Source organism: Terrapene carolina, unplaced genomic scaffold (assembly GCF_002925995.2).
Source record: "Terrapene carolina triunguis isolate 2854851 unplaced genomic scaffold, T_m_triunguis-2.0 Scaffold31, whole genome shotgun sequence".
NCBI lineage: Eukaryota > Metazoa > Chordata > Testudines > Emydidae > Terrapene > Terrapene triunguis.
This window is the reverse complement of record NW_020664382.1, coordinates 2,066,458-2,078,635: the sequence shown is the minus strand read 5'-3', so window position 1 is coordinate 2,078,635 and position 12,178 is coordinate 2,066,458. Positions and strand designations below refer to the sequence as shown.

At 45.8% G+C, this 12,178-nt stretch overlaps 1 protein-coding gene across 1 annotated transcript in view; it reads right to left on the bottom strand.

Annotated features, from left to right (window-relative positions):
• LOC113406453 (transmembrane protease serine 2-like) overlaps positions 1-8,380 on the bottom strand; it is a 32,920-nt gene extending 24,540 nt beyond the window's left edge. The window contains exons 1-2 of the mRNA XM_029911570.1: positions 8,374-8,380; positions 5,961-6,031 (exon numbers count right to left, since the gene is read on the bottom strand). Of these exons, the coding sequence (XP_029767430.1) occupies positions 5,961-6,031; positions 8,374-8,380 (78 nt within the window). The remainder of the gene's footprint in view (positions 1-5,960; positions 6,032-8,373) is intronic.
• Between the last annotated feature and the right edge of the window lie 3,798 nt (positions 8,381-12,178).

Genomic DNA, 12,178 nt, shown 5'->3' with positions numbered 1-12,178 from the left:
TTGACGCTCTGGACAGCAGTCCGAGCTCGGATGCTCTGACCAGCCACACAGTAAAAGCCCCGGGAAAATTTGAATTCCTTTTCCTGTCTGGCCAGTTTGAATCTCATTTCCTGTTTGGACATCGTGGCGAGCTCAGCAGCACTGGCAACGATGCAGAGCTCTCCAGCAGAGGTGACCATGCAATCACTGAATAGAAAGAGGGCCCCAGCATGGACTGATCGGGAAGTCTTAGATCTGATCGCTGTGTGGGGCGATGAGTCCGTGCTTTCGGAGCTGCGATCGAAAAGACGGAATGCGAAGATCTACGAGAAGATCTCAAAAGCCATGACGGAGAGAGGATACAGCCGGGATGCAACGCAGTGCCGCGTGAAGATCAAGGAGCTGAGACAAGCGTACCAGAAGACCAAAGAGTCAAACGGACGCTCCGGATCTCAGCCCCAGACATGCCGTTTCTACGAGGCACTGCATTCCATTCTAGGTGCGGCCGCCACCACTACCCCACCACTGTCCGTGGACTCTGACGATGGGGTATTGTCGACGGCCGCTTCCTCGGAGCTGTTCGCGGATGGGGAAGATGAGGAAGGAGATGAGGAGGACGAGGAAGTCGACAGCGCTTTCAACGCTGATTTTCCCGACAGCCAGGATCTCTTCATCACCCTCACGGAGATCCCCTACCAACCCTCCCAAGGCGGTAACCCGGACCGTGAATCAGGGGAAACATCAGTGTTTTAAACATTTATTTTGAATAGAATAGGCATGGTATGTTAGCAATGGGTTTTTAATGATTAGTTTGCCCTAGGCGCTTATCTTTCTAGTCCTTGCCAGTGCAGCTACTGGAAAAGTCTGTTAACATGTCTGGGGATAGAGTAGAAATCCTCCTGGGACATCTCCACAAAGCTCTCCTGGAGGTAATGTGAAAGCCTTTGCATCAGGTTCCTGGGGAGAGCGGCCTTATTGCCTCCTCCATGGTAGGAAACTTTTCCGCGCCAGGCTAGCAGCAGGTACTCCGGGATCATTGCCTGGCAAAGCATGGCGGCATACGGCCCTGGTGTTTGCTGGCATTCACGCAGCATGCGGTCTTTCTCTGCCTCCATAATCCTCATCAGAGTGATATCACTCATGGTGACCTGCTTTGAATTAGGGGAATTTTAGTATGGGGACTGATTGCCTGTTCCTTTAAATAACTGTAACCAGCGGTTTACAGCCACGCGGTGTGGGCGGGGAGGCGAACCGTTCATGCTGAGCGGTTCGCCGGCAGCGTGCAGGGATCTTTCCCGGGGACAGCCACGCGGTGGGGGCGGGGAGGCGAACCTTGCCTGCTGAGCGGTTCGTCGGCAGCATGCAGGGATCTTTCCCGGGGACAGCCGCGACGGGGGTGGGACAGGGGCAGAGTTCATGCCAGCCGGATCGCCGGCAGCGTGCAGGGATCTTTCCCGAGCCCAGCCACGTGGTGGGGGCGGGGAGGCGAACCGTTCCTGCTGAGTGGTTCACCGGCAGCATGCAGGGATCTTTCCCGGGGACAGCCGCGATGGGGGTGGGACAGGGGTAGAGTTCATGCCGGCCAGATCGCCGGCAGCAGGAACTGGCCAATGCTAGGAGCATTGCTTGGAACGTGAAAGGAGGGCACAGATGTAAATTAAGCTTTAAGCAGCCAAAAGTCTACGGCTTACCATGGCCGGCTGCTAGCAGAATTCCGTTGTCCGGCCCCGCTTGTGTGATCTGTACAGCAAGACCCCAGGCACTCAAGGTGAAGACAGAAAATTCGACCTTGTACTGAGTGCACGTGATAGGTACTGTGCATGGTCTTGTTCACAGAGAAAGACTATATTCATTGTTTGCAAAAATGTATCTTTTTGAGGAATTCACTCCCTTTTTCCCATCCCACAGCTGCGAGTGTCTCCCGAGCTACCCCGGCATCCCCCTCCCAGAGGCTGGCGCAGATCAGGCGCTGAAAGAAAAGGACAGGGGATGAGATGTTCTCAGAACTTATGGTCTGTTCCCGAGCCGAGGCGGCACAGCAGACCCAGTGGAGGGAGAACATGTCGCAATACCAGCGATCACACAGCGAACGGGAGGACAGGTGGCGGCAGGAAGACCAGCAGGCGACTCAAACGCTGCTTGGACTAATGAGGGAGCAAACGGACATGCTCCGGCACCTTGTAGATGTTCTGCAGGACCGGAGGCAGGAGGACAGAGCCCCGCTGCATTCTATCTCTAACCGCCCTCGCCCGCCACAAAGTCCCATCCCCCCCTCACCCAAAGTCCCAAGAAGGAGGGGCGGCAGGGGCCATGAAAACAGTCACTCCACCCCTGCAGACTGCTCACATTGCAGAAGGCTCTCATTCCCAAAGATTTGATACGTCCTTTCCTTCCCTCCAAATGCACCTCACCCAAGCCCCCGTCCCAGTTTCATCCCCTAACTGTGTAGTTCTTAATAAAAAATACATTTCTGTTAATTACTGTTTCCGTCATGTTCTTTTAGAGGAGAGTGTGTTTGAAGGGGGGGGGGGGAAGGGGGTTGGTAATTGGAGAGCACAGTCACCTTTACCAGGGTACAGACACGGGGGCAGGTTCAGCAGAAGGTCACACACACATTGCAGTCACTAGGCACACTGGTCAGTCTGGGAGGTGGTTTTCATGTTCTGTGTGGGGGGGCTATGTGAGTTTGTGGCGGGGGAGGGCGGTTACAGATCTTATGCAGCGGTCCTTAGCCTGGATGACAGAGCCACGCAGCAGGGGATCTGTAACCGCCCACCCCCGCCACAAAGTCACATAGCCCCCCCACACAGAGTCCCGAAAAGGAGGGGTGGCAGGCTCCGTTGAAACAACCAGTCCACGACTGCGGACCACTCTAGGAGCAGGAGCCTGTCATTCCTCGAGTTTAGAAGCGTCCTTTCCATCACTATACCCGCTCCCCACCACAGTCTGCGTCCCAGTTTCAACCCTTTACCGCGAAATCCTTAATAAAGAAAACGGTGTTAATGAACAAAGTTTCATTGATTTTATTTTTAAAGGTGTGTTGGAAGGGGGGGAAGGGGGTTGGTAACTGGAGAGGATAGTCAACATTAACTGGGTAAAGAAACGGGGGCAGGTTCAGCTTCTGTTTAAACAAACGTAATAGTCACAGGTTACCCTGGTCACTCTGGAACCTAGCTTTCAAAGCTTCCCGGATGCACAGCGTGTCCCGCTGGGCTCTTCTAATCGCCCGGCTGTCTGGCTGGGCGTAATCAGCAGCCAGGCAATTTGCCTCAACCTCCCACCCCGCCATAAAGGTCTCCCCCTTGCTCTCACAGAGATTGTGGAGCACACAGCAAGCTGCAATAACAATGGGGATATTGGTTTCGCTGAGATCAGAGCGAGTCAGTAAGCTTCTCCATCTCCCCTTCAGACATCCAAAAGCACACTCCACCACCATTCTGCACTTGCTCAGCCGGTAGTTGAAGAGTTCTTTTTCACTGTCCAGGGCGCCTGTATAGGGCTTCATGAGCCAGGGCATTAGCGGGTAGGCTGGGTCCCCGAGGATCACTATAGGCATCTCCACATCCCCAACAGTTATTTTGTGGTCCGGGAAGTAAATACCTTCCTGCAGCCATCTAAACAGACCAGAGTTCCTGAAAACGCGAGCGTCATGAACCTTGCCCGGCCATCCGACGTTGATGTTGGTAAAACGTCCCCTATGGTCCACCAGTGCTTGCAGCACCATTGAAAAGTAGCCCTTTTGGTTAATGTACTGGCTGGCCTGGTGGTCCGGTCCCAGGATAGGGATGTGAGTTCCATCTATAGCCCCACCGCAGTTTGGGAATCCCATCGCAGCGAAGCCATCTATGATCACCTGCACGTTTCCCAGGGTCACTACCTTTGAGAGCAGTAGCTCAAAGATTGCGCTGGCTACTTGCATCACAGCAACCCCCACGGTAGATTTGCCCACTCCAAATTGATTGGCGACTGACCGGTAGCTGTCTGGCGTTGCAAGCTTCCAGAGGGCTAAGGCCACTCGCTTCTGGACAGTCAGGGCTGCTCGCATCCGGGTGTCCTTGCGCTTCAGGGCAGGGGACAGCAACTCACAAAGTTCCAGGAAAGTTCCCTTACGCATCCGAAAGTTTCGCAGCCACTGTGATTCATCCCAGACCTGCAGCACTATGCGGTCCCACCAGCCCATGCTTGTTTCCCGGGCCCAGAATCGCCGTTCCACAGCATCAACATGACCCATTGCCACCATGATGTCCACGGCGCGGGGTCCCGTGCTTTGAGAGAGGTCTGTGCCCCTCTCAGACTTAATGTTCTCACCGCGCTGCCGTAGCCTCCTCGCCCGATTTCTCAACATCTGCCTCTGAAAAAGGTGGATGATAAGGCGCGAGGTGTTGACAACGGCCATAACTGCAGCGATGATCGCAGCGGGCTCCATGCTCGCGGTGCTGTGGCGTCCGCGCTGTCAATCACCAGAAAAGTGCGCGAACTGATTGCCCGCCGGCGCTTTCACGGAGGGAGGGCGGGAGTGACGGTTGGATGACGACAGTTACCCAAAACCACCCTCGACACATTTTTTTGCCCCAGCAGGCATTGGGGGCTCGACCCAGAATTCCAATGGGCAGCGGGGACTGCGGGAACTGTGGGATAGCTACCCACAGTGCACCGCTTCCAATGTCGACGCTTGCCCCGTTAGTGTGGACTCACAAAGTCGAATTACTGTCCTTAGTGTGGATACACACGTTCGACTTTGTAATATCGGTTCCACAAATTCGCTTTAAGTAAAATCGATCTACTCTCGTAGTGTAGACATACCCTTAGGGCTGGTCCACACTGGGGCGGGGGATCGATATAGGAAACGCAACTTCAGCTACGAGAATAGCGTAGCTGAAGTCGACGTTTCCTATATCGAACTAAAAGTACTTACTTCGGGTCCGCGCGGCGCAGGCAGGCTCCCCCGTCGACAGCGCTTCCTCCTCTCGGCGAGCAGGAGTTCCGCAGTCAACGGGGGAGCGCTTCTGGGATCTATCTATCGCGTCCAGATGAGACGCGATAAATCGATCCCAGAAGATCGATCTCTACCCGCCGAATTAGGCGGGTAGTGTGGACCAGCCCTTAGACACATTCAACTGAGGGATTAATTTAAAAAGAAAATACAACTAGCTTCCAATAGATCACATCACCCTCTAAATATGTTTTAAATTTAGATTTCAAATTTCTTTATAAAAAGAATTTTTTTTTTTGCTTCCTTAAGAGTCTCTTCTGCACAGTTAGTTTCTCTTTTATTGAAAAAAACCCAGTGAAAATAAAAAACAAATCTGGAAAAATTGCGCATTTTTTTTTTCTGATAACATATTTCAGCTGTAAGAATTTAGGGGGTAGTTACTATGTTAGGTGCAAATTTTTCAGTGATAAATTTGATTTTCCAGTTGACAGCGTCGCTTCAGTGCTAATTATCAGATCTCACTACAGCACTCTGCTAATACTTCATTACTTTTACCAAATACACTATAGAACAAATACCATTACATTCTGAATTATAATGAAAACTACTCATTATAATCAGCAAGGTATATCTTGTCATGCAGAATACTTTATGTTGTGTATTTTTTCTCCTTCTAGCCATAGGATAGTAATCAATAACTGGTCACCCAATGATTAATGTAAATTAACAAAGTTCTACTGTAATTGTATGATAGGTAGGTTTGTATTCTCATAGTACCCTCCAAGAATGGCAGAGTGCTAGATTCATAAACTACATCTATCACTGTGATATCAGAGACTTGAAGCATTAGTTCATTCATCCCCACAATACCCTGTGATGCAGGCAAGTATTTTCCCCATTTTATAGATTAGGAAACTAAAGTCAAGAAACTTTTTAAAAAAAATAAAGTCATGTATACCTATGTCCACTTTTAATTAACCTGATTATTAATTCATTACTCAGTAGGCTGCTACCCACAGAAAATAAAATTGAATATTTAACTACTTACTGAGTTTACAGCCATCTTAGCTTTGTCAACAGTGCTGAGACAGCTCAAGTGTTTGAAAAACTTGGGATAACCTGTAAATATACAACAAAAACACATGCATTCATAGCGTTACAATTAGAACTGGCTGAAAAAAGTTGTGACAGCAGTTTTCAGTTGGAAAATGCCATTTCCAAACAGAATCAAAACATTCTGCAGGAACATATGATTTCAAAATTCGTTATGGGAAATTATTGAAATATGTATATATTATATAAGAATGTTTTGAGCTTGTCAAAATAATAAAGGTTAAAACTACATTTTTCAGAATATTCCATTTGTTGAAAAACAAAAAAAACAAAAACAAAAAATCAGAGATTAACTTTTTGTCCCACTTTGGGAATTTCAAAGTCTCTGAATTTCCTGCAGGACAGAAATACCATTTTTCAACCATCTCTAGTTAAGCTGCAAACCAACAAGCACAGTGATGTTCTTAGTTATGACTGTCATTTCACTCTTAACTCATCCACTTCTATCTAGAAATGTATTGCATAAATTAAAGAGAATTAGTTTCTCAACCCTCTAAGATTAACTAAATATAACAGCATGAAGTAAACCTATCAGCATTACAGATTTAATACCTTAGTTTTCCTGTTAGGCTCTAGCTCTCAAATATGTAATAATATTGTTGCGGAGGGTAGGCAGTGACTGTTAACCAACAAGAGAAAACTAAAAAAGCCATCCTCCTCCCCTACACTATAAAATTAACACTGGTTCTAGGCTACATTATGGACTAAGAATAAAATGCATGGAAATTTTCAATTTCAAGTTCAGTTAGACCACCACACACACCCAGAAAAGAAAAGAAGTTTGCTCTCCATTAAGGGGCCAAACATTAAAAATGAACTCCTGTTGGGACCACTGAAGGAGAGGCAGAAAGGAATGTTCCTGTGCAAGTTTCAGCTCAAAGTTCATCTTTACATTCAAGCAAAATGCAAACAAACATGCTTTCATAAAACTTAACACACTGATGCAGCCTTAACTATTGCACAGCAGCAAGTAACAGCCAGCTGCATAAGTGCCCCACAGCCCAAGAAGGTGAACTGAGTGCCGTGCTCGCTCTCAAAACAAGAGTACTGATACTCCCAGGCCTTGTCTCGCCTCTGAGAAAGGGGCAATTTTTTGCCTCAGGGTACACTGCAGTCAAACACCCGCAGCAGGCCTGTGTTAGGCTCACAGGGCTATAAAATTGCAGTGTAGATGTCCAGGCTCAGGCTGGAGCCCACGAGTGGGGAGGGGAAGGAAGGAAGGATGGGATTGCACAGAGCCCTGGCATAGGGGACCGTGGTATAGGAAGATTGGTAATGGGAAGAATAGGACTAAATTGCAGCCATCTCTTCAGCGGATTGCACCAGTGGCATAAACAGTTAGAACATACCAACACTCCACAGCAATTTAGAATAGGAAAGCCAGGGGGGTGGGGGCGGGAACAGAACCGGTCAAAGCTACAGGAGAAATTTAGGTCAGCAGAATGCTATTAGTCTTATTTGGGCAGGACACTGGGGTTAAAACCATTTACTCTTACTTACAAGAAAGGCAATGAATCAAGTGAACACAAGTCGTCAGTACCTCTGTTTTATGTCTCATCCATTCTTACTCAGATGTTCACAGCATATAATGGTGGCATGCAGTTCTGCCCCACCTCAGTGGTTGAGTAACACTTCGCAGAAGTGGTTATTCTATTCTCTGGAAAAGGTGATATGAAAACAGAATGGTAATCAACGCAACCTTAGAAATACCTGCTGCTTGGTCAGCTTCTTAAATAAAAGACTTAGGCTATGTCTACACTACAGATGCTACAGTGGCACAGCTGTGCTGCTGTAACACCATAGTGTAAACAATTGCTATAGCAACAGAAGGGGGATTTCCATTGCTGTAGTTAATCCACCCCCCTGAGAAGTGGTAGCTAAGCTAGATCGATAGAAGGATTCTTCCATCAACCCAATGGCATTTAAACTGGAGGTAGTTTGGCCTAACTACATCTCTTGAGGGTGTGAATTTTTCAAGCCCCAGAGCAACACAGCTAGGTCGACCTAAATTTTCGGTATAGACCAGGATTAGGCCATGTTTGCACTACAGCAGTATAGCTACGGCCGGGTAGCTATGCCATTGTAACCTGGTAGTATAAACATAAGACTACAGCAACGGAAGATGTTTTTCCATCACTGTAGGAACTCCACCTCCCTAAGTGATGGTAGCTAGGCCAACAGAAGCATTCTTCTGTCAGCTTAGCTGCTCCTACAGCAAGAATTAGGGCAGGATAGTGCTCAGGGGTGTGGATTTTTTAACACCACAAGGGCTGTAACTATGCCAACCCCAATTTGTAAGGTAGACCAGGCCAAATGCTTCCACTACAAAAAACACTAGGCATTTTTACTCTCCATAGTGTAAGATACTGCTAGGAATTTTTAAAGTAAGTTTCTCATACCCACTTTATCCTTCGTTATTTCACCAACTATTTCCTCCTGTGTTTGCAGAAAGAGATGAAGTTATAGTGCCTCATCAGTCACTGGCTTTTGCACCAGAATTACCAATACAGTTTGCGTTAGCTTGCCCTCCCTTTGCTGGCTGATAATTGTTCTGTGTTAACAAATCACTAAATATAGGCCCTAGTGATACAGCGTCTATTTATTAATCAATATTTATACAAAAGTATTAAAAACCACATCATATTTTGCTAGATTTTAAAGTAGGCCAGATGGCAAACTAATTAATACGGTCTATTTAAAATACTACCCCACCTCATGTAAAACTGTACTAGATTTAAAAATGTCCTAAGCGTAGTAAGAGGGAAGATCCTTTCATGGATTGAGAACTGGTTAAAAGGGAACAAAGGGCAGGAATAAATGGTAAATTTTCAGAATGGAGAGGGGTAACTAGTGGTGTTCCCCAAGGGTCAGTCCTAGGACCAATCCTATTCAACTTATTCATAAATGATCTGGAGAAAGGGGTAAACAGTGAGGTGGCAAAGTTTGCAGACGATACTAAACTGCTCAAGATAGTTAAGACAAAAGCAGACTGTGAAGAACTTCAAAAAGATCTCACAAAACTAAGTGATTGGGCAACAAAATAGCAAATGAAATTTAATCTGGATAAATGTAAAGTAATGCACATTAGAAAAAATAACCCCAAATATACATACAATATTATGGGGGCTAATTTAGCTACAACTAATCAGGAAAGAGATCTTGGAGTCATCCTGGATAGTTCTCTGAAGACGTCCACGCAGTGTGCAGCGGCAGTCAAAAAAGCGAACAGGATGTTAGGAATCATTAAAAAAGGGATAGAGAATAAGACTTGGTCCACACTGGGGCGGGGGATCGATCTAGGAAACGCAACTTCAGCTACGAGAATAGCGTAGCTGAAGTCGACGTTTCCTAGATTGAATTAAGTTTACTTACTGCGGGTCCACGCAGCGCAGGCAAGCTCCCCCGTCGACAGCGCTTCCTCCTCTCGGCAAGCAGGAGTTCCGCAGTCGACGGGGGAGCGCTTCTGGGATCGATTTATCGCGTCCAGATGAGACGCGATAAATCGATCCCAGAAGATCGACCTCTACCCGCCGAATCAGGCGGGTAGTGTGGACCTAGCCTAAGACAGAGAATATCTTATTGCCCTTATATAAATCCATGGTACACCCACATCTTGAATACTGCATACAGATGTGGTCTCATCTCAAAAAAGATATACTGGCATTAGAACAGGGTCAGAGAAGGGCAACTAAAATGATTAGGGATTTGGAATGGGTCCCATATGAGGAGAGATTAAAGAGGCTAGGACTTTTCAGCTTGGAAAAGAGGAGACTAAGAGGGGATATGATAGAGGTATATAAAATCATGAGTGCTGTGGAAAAAGTGAATAAGGAGAAGTTATTTACTTGTTCCCATAATAGAAGAACTAGGGGCCACCAAATGAAATTAATGGGCAGCAGGTTTAAAACAAATAAAAGGAAGTTCTTCTTCACACAGCACACAGTCAATCTGTGGAACTCCTTGCCTGAGGAGGTTGTGAAGGCTAGCACGATAACAGCGTTTAAAAGAGAACTAGATAAATTCATGGAGGTTAAGTCCATTAATGGCTATTAGCCAGGATAGGTAAGGAATGGTGTCCCTAGCCTCTGTTTGTCAAAGGCTGGAGATGGATGGCAGGAGAGAGATCACTTGATCATTACCTGTTAGATTCACTTCCTCTGGGGGACCTGGCAGTGGCCACTGTCAGCAGACAGGATGCTGGGCTGGATGGACCTTTGGTCTGACCCAGTATGGCCATTCTTATGTTCTTAACATGCTAGCTACTATTATGGAGAGACTATTAGTCTCCTAGTAATTAAAGCTGTACTTGATTTCCATCCTACGTAAAAACAAACTCATGTTTTTTTCCAGAGTATAGTGTCAACTTTCAAAGAACAATTTTCTTCTAACAGCGTGAAAGAAGCGGCACAAATACTTTCAGATGAAAAGATGTTAGGATAACTGAATTTTAATAAAGTTTAACTTTTGTATCTCTGCATGTTGATAACGGCGATAAATGCCTCAGTATTCACTTGGGAAATAACTTTCCATCATATCCTTATTCATAAGATGGGTGGGAGTTCCCCCCGCCACACACCGCCCAATGGCTTTGGATAAAAATGCCAATACAACCTCCATGTAACTCACTGGGGCTGCTTATCATACTGCAGCTCTCTGTCTGAAGGAATTGTGAGTGTTTAAGTTATCCTTTGATTCCTTCTGAAGAAAGGTTGTGCACCTGGGGCCTGATCCAATAATCATCGAAGTTAACAGAAAAACTCCCACTGACTTTATGGAAGATGGAGTGGTCACCAACCAGATGCCCTCTTAGAACTCTTTTCCTCTGCCCTACACCCATGCTCAGGAACAGTGCCCTGGAATAGCTGATGACCTCAAAATGCTGTATCATTAGCTGATAACTGGTTTACAGGAAGAGTGAAGCCTTTTGGGAGACCACCAGCAACACTTCCTGAAGCACTCTAGATTTATCTTCAAGACCAGCCATCCAAGGTAAAACACTGGACATTCCTTAGCTTGGGTTGTCCAAAAAGGGTTTTACCTGCATAATGGGCACATTTATAGTTTTCTACCTATTAAAATTTCCATTAAAGCTATAGATCAAATTAATTATGATATTGTGACTATATGGTCAGTCCAAAATCTGTTTTTGTTCAGTTTGAAAGATGTTTTGTCAGCTTGCAGGCCTGCCAGTGCATATTGTAAATAAAACCAGTAAGAGGATATTTCAAAGCATGAATCAGAAATGTTTGTGTAAATAAAAATTGCTATGACTGAACCGGAAACTTTCCAAAAGTGTTATGCAAAAGTAAAGAGTTTGTTTATTTTCAGTGCATATACAGGAGATAGCTTATTAAAAAGGGGAAAAAATGGTCTCATAACTGTTCCTTGCTATTAGAAACAGCTAGATCCCTTAATAGTGACTATTAAAATAGTCTCTATGAAAGTGTAGGTTGTTATTGGGTAGTTCCTTGGCTATGAAGAGAGTTGATCATGACACACAATTCAGAACTTTTTACTCAGATGACCTCACAACCGTCAGAAACAAAACTGTGGATCAAAATACTAAAAATGTTTGAATAGCCAACATACTAGAAGTCACCAGAAAGAATTTTGAAAGCATTTTTTTTTTTTTTATAAATATTTTCACTGGCACCTCTCTGACCTCCTTCTCCCACAGTTTCTCCCCCAGGCACTTCCTCCAGAGTAGAAGAATGTCACATACGTGCAATTGTGCTTGTTATCATAGGATTGCCAGGCAGCGGATGCTGCAAAGCTTATTTTAGAGCAGTAGATAAATTTTCCAAGACTAATTGGGCACTAGACATATTCCTATTATATTGTTAAATCTATTATATTGTATATGTTAAATCTGAGCCATCAACCTTCCCAGCATCCCTTCAGTCACCACTAGAACTTGCTGCCCCAGGTAGCTGGCAAAACACTGTGCAATAACAAAGGTGGAATTTTAGCCCTGAACATCCAGCATAGACACTGACAATATCCAGCCAATCACAGACCCGGAGAAAGGGAAGATCAAGTCCAGTTGCATTTGCATTTTCACGGTACAGTTACTAATGTGGCATTTTTAATGGTTCGAACGTTTAACACATAAAATGCGGTGCCTCAATAATGCTCTTAAGAAATTGGGGGAAA